General features: G+C 40.7%; 1 protein-coding gene across 6 annotated transcripts in view; it reads left to right on the top strand.

Moving 5' to 3' along the window:
* Positions 1-14,628, top strand: part of TBL1X (transducin beta like 1 X-linked) — a 197,275-nt gene that overhangs the window by 153,704 nt on the left and 28,943 nt on the right. For all 6 annotated transcript variants that reach the window (XM_051621972.1, XM_051621953.1, XM_051621923.1 and 3 more), the window contains 2 exons: positions 5,973-6,118; positions 8,823-9,072. In XM_051621972.1, coding sequence (XP_051477932.1) covers positions 5,973-6,118; positions 8,823-9,072 — 396 coding nt within the window. The remainder of the gene's footprint in view (positions 1-5,972; positions 6,119-8,822; positions 9,073-14,628) is intronic.

The raw sequence follows: 14,628 nt of genomic DNA, 5'->3' as shown, positions 1-14,628 counted from the left end.
TATAGCAATTGCAGGTTGGTTCTACCAAGCCAGAAGTTTTAATAATTTCTAAAGCCTTTCTCATTTTTGTATCCTATATCTGCCAAATACTTTCAAAGAGAACAGCATGTTACTTCAGAGATGAGGATTAGAAGAGCTAGTATTGGGAATTTCCAACAAGAAAGACAACACAATGTCAGGGAAAACAGTGAAAGAAGTGTTGATAATTTCCACCTGCAGACAGTTAAATTGTTACCAGGGGAAAAAAAAGAAGGCGTTGTCATATAGTTTATGACTCCTCGTTTACTATTTTTTTTCTCTTTCTATTAAGGTAATAACATCACTAATTTAGTGATTTCCAGAAATTGAACCTAAGGTGCCTGGATTTGAAAATGTCAATCTGGACTGCTTAAAGGAATAGGACATTTTTTTAAAGGAAACAACGTCAGAGCTCTATATGAAATCCCACTACTTTCCAGGACAGAGGACAGCCACAAAGGCTGTTACAGAAAGACGGGTAGGAATGAGCTGTTAGTTGTGCTCAGTGTTGGGACAGAGGATGTTCATCATACAGATAGATGCCTGGCATCTAAAAGGCAATTTGATGTTCCTAATTCTTTATTCTCTGTCTTATTCTACAATAACGAATGTTTGAGTGAAGAATCTTATAGTATGAATTATCAAACTGAGTAATTTGCAAATAACTTAAACACATCTGTTAAAAAAAAGAAAATACTTCAACGGTGTACTAGTTAGATTTGCCAGAGAAAGCTAAGTTCAGTTAGTTCACAAACATAAAACCTGTTCAGTGTTCAGCAGATCTCTTAACTGTTGCTAATCAGGGCATCCCTAAGGTAACTCCTGAGTAACCAGCAAAGACTGAAACTCTTCGGAAGTCATTGCTTCCACAGACCTCTCTTTGTCATTCCCTTCACCTGTGCAAGCATGGCAGAAGGTGCTGTAGCTGCTCAAATTTAAGATTGCAGTTTAAACAATGTTGCTTTTTATGGTGCTAAAAGGATCAGGAAATTAAAGGAGTGCTAAGCAAATCAGTTAGCTGGATCTGTGATTGCCAGGTGAAGCTAGTGCAGGGAATACGCAGCAGCAACCCAGTTATATGCCTAAAAGGAAGAATTCTTTGCTCCCAGAAGAGGTGAGACACATCTCTGGAGAAGAAAAGGCATTCCCTGGGCTGTGTGGCTGCCCAGTGCCCTTTCCTGTGCCTGCATTTGACAGGCATTTCTGCTGAGAGCCAGGCATGCTACAAACAATTAAAACGACATAGTCTGCAGATCAGACGAGTACACAAAGCAGAGCATTATGTTCATTAAGTAAAACCTAGTCTTTTTATGATTGATGACAAATTTTGTTTTAAGGGGAGGCCATTTTTAACTGAAAAAGGAGCAGCCAAGGGAAGAAAATCATGAGCATCTCCATTTTTGCAGTTACAGCAAAATCCATCAGTGAAATTTTACAAAACACAACCCTACATATGCATTTTTTGGCACTGCCTAGGGCAAGAATTCCCAAGTGGCTGTATATGTACCACTGAGAGTATATACAGACACCTTGGTGTGGGAAAAAATACAGCTCAGAACCAGGAACTGTTACCACTGTCAATACAAAAAAGTACAGGAATCTCTCAGTGAGAAACTTCACTCAGTTTTCCAGTTAAAAAACACTTGTATAATAATTTGGTGTGGGGGTTGTAATTTAAGTCATTTTTTTCTGCATTAATTACTTCCTGTATGCTTTTGTGTTCTGTAAACTCTTTCAAGACCACAGTTGATAGGTCAGCTCCTTTCCCACCCAAACCATTCTATGATTCTGTATTTTTTTTTCATGTCTGATAATGTATTTACAGATTATACATGGTTTGATGGCTTATGTTTTTCTATCATTTTGAGGTAGAAAAATCCTGGAAGTGATTCTTTCAAGTCTGCTGAAAGATTCCATTTAGGGCACTGATCATGTCACGGCACAAGTGACTGACTGGTTCACTGGTTTGAAACCAGTTCAGTGTGTGGTTATTCTCTCTCTCCCTTTTGGCCCCTTGTGTTCATATCTGTAACCTTAAAAGCTCATAGTCTCGTTGCATGTGTCCTTGAAGGGTTTACTAAAGTAAGAAGCGTTTACTACAGTAAGATTTCATCTGTTGGTGCTATTTGAATAGAAGTTACTGTTTTGTAGAGTGATCATTACAGTCACAGAAATTACAGGATTTATGAGGAATAAGGCATATGGACACAGATTTTCAACTTTCTTTCATTTAACTGCTACTGCAGCATTTTGAGTTTGGGACTATTGTAATTTCATGTCATCCTTACCACATCCTTTCTTCACATCCCCACTTGTAGAGCACCTTCTGTCTCTGCTGTCACTCCCCAACTGCCTTGACAGCCTGCACAGAGTCACTGCGGGCCGAGGGGTGATGCTCGTGTCTTGGCTCTGCATTCACCAGTGTGATTTCATGAACTTGGAAGGAAGGCCAAGTTAATATTTGTAACACAAGTTAATATTTAAAACAACTTGCCTTTGTTTAATAGAAATCACCTCTTTGTAGGACTGAACTGTAGAGCTGCAACATTGCTATATAATTCAATGTACTCACATGCAGAGCCCCCAGGAGAACTGGTGACATCTGGTAACTATAAAAGCAAAGCTCCAGTGAAATTTCAGCGTTATCAGAAACCTGTCATGGGTACAGCTTCATTCAGGATTTCATTAGTTGTGTGTGTTACTTTTAAAACCAGTCTACTTCCATATAAGCTTTATATAAATGCTACAGTAGTACAAGAAATCATGAGGTAATTAGCTATCAGTCGGTGGTCTGGCTGAGTTGTTTCTGTTGTGTTTGTTTTTCTTTTAATTACAATTGTATGGGAGGATTTTTCCAAGAGGGATGAAGAACACAGTGTCCAGCAGCATGCACTTAAGTAGTTTCACTATGTTGATTTTCAGTATTTGGACCTTATCAGATAAGATTTTAGGAGAGTTTGTTACAGCTGCTGGAAATGTGTGAGTGGGGTTCTCTTCAGCAACAAAATAGCCAGGAGTATTGTGTTTTGTCACCTAACGTGTGCTTTAGTAATGGTTTCTCTAGCACCAGTTCAAGAGAGATGGGAAACTACTGGAGTAGAGTCCAGCAGAGAGCAACAAAGATGATTAGGGGATTGGAGCATCTCCCTTGTGAGGAAAGGCTGAGAGAGCTGGGACTCTCTAGCCTGGAGAAGAGAAGGCTGAGGGGATACGTTATGAATGCCTATAAGTATCTGAAAGGTGGGAGCAAAGAGGATGGAGCCAGTCTCTTTTCAGTAGTTCCCAGTGAGAACAAGGGGCAACAGGCACAACCTGTAACATGGGAAGTTCCGCTTAAAAATCAGAAGGAGCTTCTTTACAGTGAGGGTGACAGACACTGGAACAGGCTGCCCAGGGAGGTTGTGGAGTCTCCTTCTCTGGAGATATTCAAGACCCACCTGGATGCAGTCCTGAGTAATGTGCTCCAGGTGATCCTGCTTTGGCTGGGGAGTTGGACTTGATATCTCTAGAGGTCCTGTCCACCTCTTGACAATTTTGCTCTGTGAGCAAAAGAGTAAAATAAGAAGATTCATTGCAATAATGCAGCTGGGGTTTTGTGCTGAGAAGTTCCTTCTCTCACATGCAGCCAGGTGAGGTGTGTTGCTTTTTGGGGCACACTAGCAGCCAGCTAACAAGTCTGCAAGATACTGAATGCAATAGTGAGAGGTACAAAGTCAGAGTTAATAGTAATGATTTTCTGCTTTTTTTACATTTGCTGTTGATGTGTATTGGTTGCCGTTTTTATGGCATCCACCTTTTCATTGAATCAGAATAAGTTAGCATTCTCCAAGCTGCCAACTCACAAACTAGCTGCTACTTTTTTAGCAGTCAACTTAAGTACTTCTAGAAAACAGCTTAATTTTCCCATTCTTCTCCTTTCTTAAGTAGGTTTGCTGATTTTTTCCATCATGCATTTTAAAGTCCATTCCTTTTCAAGAAAGTATTATTACTGTTGTGGTTGATTAATTGAAATACACATAAATATAAATTAAGTGGGATCTAATTTTCTTAATTCTGGTTAGTTGCATGTCATGTATTTATATATACCTAGAGATTTGAGTGTTCAGTGATCAAGCCCTAAATCTCTCAGATGCAGGCTGTTTATGCTCAGAGCTTGATTTCTTCCTCACTGCGGTTCCCAGTAATGTGTTTAGATGTCCTACAAAACTAATAACAAGGGAAAACATTGCTCTGCAGATCTTCCAGTCTAATTTAGATGCAGCAGGAGGCCCAGCAGCTCATAAACTAGACCAGGGCTTAAAGAGCAAATACAAGATAAGAATTGGACTGGGAATTAAAGAAATAATACTGCAGTTTTTCAGGTGTTGGGGTTTTTTTTCCATGCTTTATTTTTATGCCTTGTAATCCTATGTAATCCTGCTCCAGAGTGGGCCTGCCACTTCTTAAGAAGTGTCCAAAGCATCCCCCAAAACTGGGAGAGTGCCAGGAAGGGAAGGTAGGGTCAGGAAGTGAAAGGATAGAGGTTGTTACCAGGAAAAGGAGAAAAAAAAGAGGCAAAATAAAATGTGTAGTGGGAGAGAATCACAGCGAAATATATACCTTTGTTTCAAATGTGGGAGGCATTCTGTTTCTCAGCTTGTTTTTGCTATCTATCTACAGTCATAACTGAGCTAGCTGCAAAAAGCATCTTGAAAATAATTTGAGTGAGAGAAGGAAAGCATTACTGTGGAGCGAGCCCAAAATTCCCATCCTCCAGCCCACACACAATTGGACATTGCAGTGATAGGGGGGAAATCCCTTAACGGACAAAACTATAAATGAAACTACTGTTGACAAGGGGAAGAGGCACAGCTATATTTAACAGAAGTATTTTCATTTGAGAGCTGCTTTCTTTTTCTTTTTTTTTTTTTTTTTTCTTTCTGGTCTAGTCAGTGGAGACTGAGAAGGGCTCTTCCTGTTTGAGACAGTGCATGGGTGGTTTCCCCAAGGCTTTTAATGTTAGATTAATGCTCTGGAGACAGTGTGGTGATAAATAGGTTCCTACAGTTATATCTACATCCTGTTCCCCCTCCCCCCTCCCACATCTGCCCCTATGTACAGTTGCTCTGCAGCACTCGCCTTCATACCCAGCAACAGTTTTCAGCAGCTTCAGCCAGCATTTAAGGCACAGCTCTTTCTTTAAAATGTATCCAGCAAAATTCTTTAATTTTCAGTGCCATCGCTTGCATTAACCCTTATTTTTAGGACAATGACAAAAATGAAATAGGGAAGAGAAAGACTTCTGGGTAAAGGATGGGCCACTGCACTGGCTTGTTGTCAGCTGCTAGGCAGATCCCAGTTAATTACTTCTGCTATTACTGTTCACGTTCAGAAAATAGGTTTACGGGAGCGGCCTAGCGGCCTTTCTGTTGGTTCACGTTTTAATGGCAATGCTCTGCATGTCATATTGTGCTCAGCACTAAACAAGCAGATGATTTGAAATCCCTGGTATGAGGGAATTGCTCCCCTGTGTCAGCTGCCTCTATGGCTTGATTTTATACAACTTGCACTCTGATACGGATATAAGTGTTTAACTTCAGACAACCCACACTAAAATGTAGCAAGGGAAACGAAGATTTGAGAAACGTTTTTTAGCTGGACTTGCCCTCGTGGTGATTCCTGGGCTTTTGTGTGATTGTTTTCAGTTAACACAGTTGTCTGGTTATTTTTCTCTGTGTGCATTTCCATTTCTATAGGGCTTCCCCTGTATGTGCAGGGGAGGAGGGGGATGGGCGGTGGCAGGGTGGTCAGGATGGCTCTGGTTAACCTTCCTGGCACCACACAGCCGGCCTGAGTCCTTCTGCTTACGCAGCAGCGTCTCTCAGATCTCAGAGGGGAATTATTTTTAGACCATGAAGGTGTATCTGGCTGGTGCATTTACATTTCATGTCATGGCTTCCTTTTCCTGCTCTCAGGTTTCTCCCACTCGGCCTTCACCTTCGGTATTGAGAGCCACATCAGCCAGTCCAACATCAACGGAACACTAGTGCCACCTGCCGCACTCATCTCCATCCTCCAGAAGGGGCTCCAGTATGTGGAGGCTGAGATCAGCATCAACGAAGTAAGTAACCCCACCACCCCTGGCATGGCTGACCAGCACCCCAGGGCTTGCCAAGCAGTGTGTCCTGACAGCCTGCAGGTGCAGGCCACTGTGCCATGATTTCTCTTCATCTGGTTTAATTTTGTTCGTCATGTTTTGCCCCATCTGTAGCTGAGAGCTGACAGCTCTGAGAAGATACATATTTCAATTTTAGCTGTGACATTGAGGCCTTCTTTGTGCTGCTTAAATTGATATTAATAGGGTTTCTGCTACCCCAGTCAACAAATCCAGGGTGCACAGATTCTTGCAGCAAACAGGAAAATGGATCTGTGTTTACAGTCTTGCATTTTCAAGGTCACAGCAGAATTTAGCAGGAAAAGCCTGTAGTGTATGTTAAAACTTCACTCTGACACCTGCTAGTAGGCAGCACTGCTTGCAAGCTGTAAGAAGCCTGATCAAAAATCTTTGGAGATCACTGGAGACATTCTGTCTGATTTCAGTGACTTTGGCTTAGCTCATGTAAGACCAGGCATCAGCCTCTCACGTACCTGGTAAAACAGTTGTGTGTAAATTCTGACTCTGGCTGGGGCATCGTTTCTCTCTGGGGATTGTATGAGCAGCCACAAAGTGTCTCTGTTCTCCTTGAACTGCCAGGGGAAGCAAAGAGGGCATATGGGAAAAGCCAGCATTTTTGCCCTACCAACCTTAAAGGCATAATGCTCCTAGAGGGAATGAAGCGTAACAGATAAGCAAGTACTGCTTTACAAAATATTTACCATAGATATTCGTAATTGACAGAGATCTGTAATAAATATTAGTACTTTAAAAGCTATTGCTTTTTTCTCTGTAGCAGAATGTAGCATGCGAACAACATGAGTGAGAACAAAGGAATGTAAAACAGAGAAAAGCTTGTGTTGTTTGCAGTGTGTAGTTTGGAAACTCATTTGTTTTTATCACTAACATTCTGTGTATTTTTCTTTTTACGACCTGATACTGTATTTAAGACTTGTGTATGTGTTATTTTTTTAATTGACACAATGAATTTGTCGTTCATGCCAAGTTGCACTTAGATGCAGTTGTAATAACAAACCATTGGTAGGAATCTGTCCCAATTTGTTGCTACTTAATATTGTGCCCTGAACCTGAAATTGGAGCTACGCATCTAGAAACTTTCAACCATGAACAGCAGCTATCAGCTCAGGTCATATGACAGCAGTAGAGGTCTGCTCCTGTGCATCCATCTCCAAAGCTGGCCTCAGTTGGGAGGATAGTGGAAAAATAGACGTTTTGTCACTATTAAGATTGATGTTGCTCTCGCTGTTGGATTCTGTTTAAATACATACTGTTAAGTACGTTACAGTGAAGCAAAGGCCATTCTTGTTATGTCTGAATGCCAATAAGGGCTACATATGTGCTTAGCTGTGTGTTACTTCTCTAAGTTTATTACTTAATTACTCATTACGGGTGAGTACTCAGCAAGTCCACAGACTTGTGTATACAATTAAAATATTGTTTGTGATCTGTGAAAGGCAGTCATGAGAATAGTCCAGTGAGCAGTTTTACAGTTAAAAGTGTAAGTTAGAAATCCACTGACAAACATTTTTTTCATTGTGTAGCAAGGATTTGAGCCAGAATTCAAGAAGTGTTGATAAAAACATTTACATTAAATATGTCGAAGAGAAAGCTTATACTTTTCTTCTCTAATGACTCTTTCCTCCTTTGCAAGGGGTAATCCAATGACTAGTCCAACAGAAGAATACTAGTCAGCCAAACAGCTGTTTTTCTTTATTAGTTATTGTTATATATTGAAAATAATATTATTACCCAGCTATTTCATTTATCCATGTCCTAGCCTTACCTATTGCTACTGAAACAGGGATTTTTCAATGCTGGGTCTTGATTATTTCAAAGAATTAAAGGGAGTTTGCAGATCAGTGAAACAGCATTTTCTGAAGGCTACTAAAACCTTTGTCATACATTTAAGGTAATAGAAAAGTGAAGCAAAGCTAAGTAGATATAGCAGTTGTTGACCTGAGTCTGTATTAAGTCTTAAAAAACAGCTCTTAAAGGTCAACTCGGTTGTTAAACCTGGAGCCTAATTTACATATATCAAAATGAAAGCCATAACTATCATGAATAAAACTAGTGTAATAAAGAAAAAAAAATTATAAAGCAGTCCTGTACCATCAGCTACAACTGGTGGTGCTGGGCTGATGAACACCTTGCAAGAAACCAGTAAATTTGTGCATACATCTTGTTTGGCCGAGGTTCATTATTCTTCAGCTGATTCCATTTCTATGGCCCTGCAAGTGCAGGAAGATAAACAATTCAACCAAAGTTTATTGGCCTCTGTCATGGCTTCAGCCATGACTCTTTTTTTTCCAAATACAAAACAAAGATAAACTTTCTATCATCTGTCAGACTTTTTTTTTTTTTTTCCCCACAGCATAATTTTTTGCATCTGTAATGATTTTGTATGCCTGAATTTTCCACAAAATTCAAAAAAATTACATACTTACTGAACAGATTCCCAAGTGGAACATGCGTACCACCATCATGGATCTGAGAGAGAGACTGTCCGTAGTACATGGGGCTCTGCTGGTTAAGTCAAAGTGTAGTATCTTCACACAAACTGGTTTTGTTTCTTTATATCAGTACCTCTTTGCTGACCTCAGTGGTGAAGATCCTAACCTCACAGTTTGACTTCTGCTCATTTTCCCTGCAGGATGGCACAGTGTTTGACGGCAGGCCAATAGAATCCCTGTCTCTGATAGACGCGGTGATGCCTGATGTTGTTCAGACCCGGCAGCAAGCCTTCAGAGAGAAACTAGCCCAGCAACAAGCCAGTGCAGCAGCAGCAGCAGCAGCAACGGCAGCGACAGCGGGAGCAACGACGACTGCTGTTTCCCAGCAGAACACACCAAAGAACGGAGAAGCCACTGTGAATGGAGAGGAGAATGGGGCACATGCAATAAGTAAGCCAACGCATGCCACTTCATGGCCCTACCGGGCAATTTGAGTTTCAGTAGTATTCTTGTGCTTACTTGGTGTCTGCTAGGTGGTGGAACTCAGGGAAATAGTTTCAGGAGGAGGGCGAGGTGTTTCTAGAAAGGCTGCTGAGTGGAAATCACACTTCATGTCACAGTGCTATGTTTTACTGTTGACCTTGTGGAATCTAAAAACTCTAGATATCTTCAGAACTGCAAGGCAAAGACAATATCAAGAGGTGGAGCTGTATGCTCTCTCCTTGAAGCAGGCTACCCAGACATCATTAATATTATCAGCTTTATAGGTGCTTTTAGGTATTTGTTTAAGGTTGAAACAAGCTGTAGCCACAGTTGGTCATTTTGGCCAGGCCAGGAGGAAGATGGATTGAGAGACTCGGACCTACAAGCCGTGTCTGTGTAAATGAAGCATGGCCAGAGCATGGCCTTGAGCACTGTCCTGTGATCATCCATAGCCTTGGCATGGTCCTTGGCACAGTTGGGCTTATACCAGCTATCTGTTCTTTTACAGCATGGCCAAGCACAGGATCATCCATAGCCTCTTTGGAATGGTTCTTGGCCCAGCTGGTCCTGTACCAGCTATCCATCCTTGGACAGCAATGCCAAGCAGAGGAGAGAGAGTTGCATGTGCCAATAACCATCCCAGCAGACAGCTTGGAGGCAGCCAACCTGTTTTGAAGGGACAGAGGAAAGAGTTCCTCACCTTTTTATTTAATAGGGGCTCCAGGAAAACTGGAGAGGGGCTTTGGACAAAGGCAGGGAGGGATGGGATGAGTGGGAACAGTTTCAAGCTGGGAGAGACAGGATTTTGATTGGATATTAGGCAGAAATTCTTTACTGTGGGGGTTGTGAGACACTGGCCCAGGTTGCTCAGAGAAGCTATGGCTGCTCCATCCCTGGCAGTGTTGAAGGGGAGGTTGGATGGGGCTCTGAGCAATGTGGTCTAGTGGGAGGTGTCCCTGCCCATGCAGGGGGTTAGGACTAGATGATCTTTAAGGTCCTTTCTAACCCAAACTTTTCTATGATAGCACATGCTTAGTCATACAGTCCACTGCAGATACCTAACGGAACGTCCTACCTTCCCAAGATTTCCTTAGTCTATGAGAACAACATGTTCTCCAGACCTCTGAGTTCGCCTTTGTTTTTTGGTGACAGTGCAAACTGCACTCATACCTTGGACATCTGAAGTCAGACATATAAAACAAGGAACAGACATACCTGCTTGTGTAACTGGATCTTGATGACTGGGCTAACATTATGGGGCAGATATGATTAATGGTTCTGGTTTCTGTGTGCAAGCCATATTAGGGCACTGGCTAACCTCTGAAAGGAGACCTTAATGCCTGATTGCCTTCCAAGGAAATTCTAGAGGAACGTGAATGACAGGTTTTGTCTGAAGTCCTAACAGTTCTTTGGCAACAGGTCAGGACTGTAGTCATGTAACAGATTTTATTTGTTCTGCAGTGTAGATAAGATACCTTTATCAGTCTCTATCTTATCTTTGATCTAAATAGATTCCTCTGTGGGTCAGTGAGAAAAATGTTTTCAAACAACGTTTTTCTTCAGAGAATTCCAGTTAGACAGGATAGTTTCCCCTAATAAAACTGTTATTATTTAAATGATATTTTTCATTTGAGAAAACAATTGTAAAAAAGTTCTGGAAAATTTAAAAATATTAATCTATTTTTGGACTATGGACTGCTTATGTTTTACTTCTAACTGACCCTTTGTTCTGAAATTGAATTTGTATGTGCAGGGGTGCAAACAGGGAAAAAAAAGCACTTTTAAATGTATCTAATGCTGACATTTTGTTTGTTGACACTTTCCTTAAGCTGATTTTTTATTATTTTGGGGGAATATCTTCCCGTCCGAGGACCAAATAAACCCATATTCTTAAGGTAGAAAACTGATTATCGGTCCATCACTAATACAGAACTGCTTAGACTTATGTCCTTCTTGTCTGAAGAAATGCACATACTATCGTGTCGATAAAAGGAAAGCCTTGCAGATCAGTTCAGATACGTGACCACGCTGTAAGCCTTGATTTCTCAAATCTGTCATTTTATTATTAAAAATAATAATTCTCACAGCCGTTTTTAATGGAAAGATATTCACAAGCAGCTGCAGATCTTTCTTGAAATGTAGAGGAGAAAAGGTCCTGTATGACTTAATATCATCCAGTGTTTGGAGCATGATACAAGAACATGATACTGTGTTGTCTCATGAAATTTCGCAGAGGTGTAGGGTACATGTCAACCCATACTCTGACACACAGCAAATTTCAAAGCATTACTGTGGCTAAGCAGCCTACCAGACAGACTAGTTAACTGAGCAGTGGCAATAGGAAGACAGTCTTTGAGGAGTAGCTCACCAGCTGGAATGTGTTGGCAGCTGCTGTTGTGCCAGTTGGTCATCCAGGGTGAAGAGGTGATCTTGGCAATTGTAAGGAGAAGGAGGTTTCGAGGAGAAGCTGCAGAGAAATCCAAGGACGGCCAGCTGCCTTACCAATGTGCCTCCCTTACTTTGGGAGGTCAGTAACTTTTCTGTCTGAGGCTTATGGAGGATATCAGCAAGATGGTGTAGAACAACTGCAGATGGGGATTATACGTGGGAGATGCACACAGAACTGCAGAACTGGCATTCTCACCTTTGAACACACCTATTTAAATAAACTCCAAAAGATCTGCCTTCATAATTCTCGGAAAACATTTAAGACTAACAAATCTAGCCAACAATTTACTGCATGGGTCTGAGTAACACAATTGTATCTCTCTCTCTTGTGGTAAAGTTAGAAAAACATAGTTACGTTAATGAAATAACAAAAGAGTCATACCCTTCCTTTTCACTGCTTATGCAGGGCAAATTGTGTATCCAGCCTCACCTTTTCCCTTACCACTGTGTTCAGAGAGTCTGTTTAGTCTAGGACAGACTGAGATGAAAGATCTGGCAAGAGCTTAGCTTAGGGCAAAAGGTTTAGGGAAGGATTGGGCAAAAGGTTAGGATAGGGTGTAAGATGGGTAAGGTGAAAGCTGGGAGACCTACTGGGTAGAAGAGGCTGCTAATAGGAAAGGCATGAGAAACTCCCCAGACCTTCATTTTCACTGTTATTGGACTCCACAGAACTGTCATATGCTGGGATTAATTTGGACAGTGTGCTTGCTAGTCCTTAGCCGTAACCTGCAAGTCACCTGTATATCAACCTGTCAGAAAAAGGCAGGATGGGAGAGATGGGTGAAAGAGATGTCTTTGGGAAGCTACCTAGTTTGCATGTATTCTGACATGCAGTTCTCCCTGACACTAGCAGTCTTCCCAAAAAGTGTTTATATATTTAATATAATATGATTTTTTTTATATAAGTGGTGTTATCAATATATTATGCTACGGTGATACTGACTTGAGAAAGCAAAGAGACAGAAAAATAGCTAACAATAACAATAGTTTAACGTGCAGATTCAAGTACTAAATAAATAAAATTGCTGCCTTCTCTTTCTGCTTCCTGAGTAATATTTTCAGCTATGAGTCACTTTAAAAATTAGTAGGAAAAAAAAATTGATATAGAAATGGAGCCAAACTTTGGATTGTTTCCTAACTCAGATATTTTTAATGTCATTTATTTCATTATATTTGCAAGGATTGGCATGGTTTTAAGAAAAATAAAGCTCTTGAAAAAAGTCTGAGCCCAGTTCCTTTGTTATAACTACAGTCATAAAGAACAACTTCAGTGAATGGGCTGTCAAAGATTTAAGTAGAAAACCACATTTCCTGAGAAAAGACACAGTTAGCACTTGTAAGATCATAAAAAATTATCTTTTTTTAATTTGGAGAAAATAAAGACAGAGTTAATACTAGTCACTGGTATGTTAGTATAGCACAGACTTAACCAAAGATCCTCTGGCCTTTAGAAAATAGTTTGTTAACATTTGGGCAGAGTATTCCATCCACCATGTCACTTGCAGACTGAAGTTTTTCACCTATGAGGATCTGTTGCACGTGGTAGAACTGTCCTCTCTTTCCAAGACCCAGTCAGAGGTGGGTTTTTTGCCAGTGAGGCCTTAACTGAGAGCTTTCTGCTCTGAAGATACTTGGGGGGGGGGGGAGAAGAAAAAAAAAAAAGACATATTCTTGATGGTTACTACATCTTACTTACCTTCTTATCCTCATTCCCCATGCACACATTGTAGCAGCATCCATAGGAAGGCCAAATTTTCAGGCAAGACCAGGGCTCACAAGAGCACGTGCTGTGTAAGGGACGTGGGACTCTTACGAGGGTGCTGTCTTGTGCTCAGGGATTTCTGCAGTATTTTGTTGTTACCATAATCGTAGCTGGTTTACAGAATAAACTGCTGGTGCAAACAGGAAGAAAATGCATACAATATGAAAATTTGTGAACAATTCCTGAAAGACTCCATATCTTTCCCTCCCTTTTCTCCTGAACCGTCAAAGCTCTAGTGTCAAAATAATTACTGGAAGACAACAGAAAATAATCCTGCAGCTATTTCATTGCTCCCAGAGGTCAATCAGTCTTGCAGGTACTAATGCAGGTATCAGCCCATCAAGGTTTCTTTTTCACAGCATGACTATTTGTGTTTTTTTCCACACCAGTTAATAATGTTAAAAATGTGTATCTAAGCCATCTAAGCCATCTGGCCACATACAAGCAAAAAATATTTCTGAGTATCAGACAGCCTTGCTCTGATAGCACTTCATGACTCTGGGACCTTGGAGTAATGCTGCTTCCAAGCTGTCATTTGGTTTTATTAGAGGGTGAAAATCAGCTCTGCCCTCAGAGCCAGGCAGGTAACATCAGGATCATATGTAGTAAGGGTAGCATCTCATTTGAATTTTTAAAATTAAAACACTTGGAAGATCTGACTTCTTGATTTAGCCTCAGCTTCCCACTCCCACCGTGAACAGGACACAGATGAATGCATAGCCATTACCATGCTGCTGCTTTTCTCATTAAAATGTGCTTTAAACGTGGTGATTCTGTGCAGTGCTAAGAAACAGAGGATTAAGAGTTCTAGATTCTTATCTTCTGGTGGGTTTTTATAGCGCTTTGCTCTTCATTACCTTGATTGTTTCATTATATCCTATCAAAGTTCCCAGCTGCTGGCGTCAGGCTAAATCTGGAGTGCTGGTATAACTTTGATAGTATTCATTTTAGTAGTTATACATACAGGGAATTATCAATGGCAATGCTTAACACATTGGGGGACCCAGCATAGGTTTAGATTTTACAAATAGGCATTTATATGTTTGGTTTTATGCAACAAGTCTATTGGTCATAACTGTAGTTAAAAATATAGATCCTTTGAATGAGAAATGTGAGCTGTGAAACTACTGTTAGTTATTTTCTAATTTAGATATCAGTGCTGTGCATCTTGTTGAATTGCATGTGAATTCCATTCCATGCCACCTGTGGTGTAGAGATAGCAGAAACAGTTAATAGGGTACCTCATCAAATATGCAATGAGAAGGGCTACTTGTGTGACTCAGCTTAAGTTAGGCAGAACAAAATGGGATATT

Source organism: Apus apus, chromosome 1, assembly GCF_020740795.1.
Source record: "Apus apus isolate bApuApu2 chromosome 1, bApuApu2.pri.cur, whole genome shotgun sequence".
Taxonomy (NCBI): Eukaryota; Metazoa; Chordata; class Aves; order Apodiformes; family Apodidae; genus Apus; species Apus apus.
Note: the sequence above shows the minus strand (reverse complement) of the source record. Positions and strands in the feature narration are given on the sequence as shown.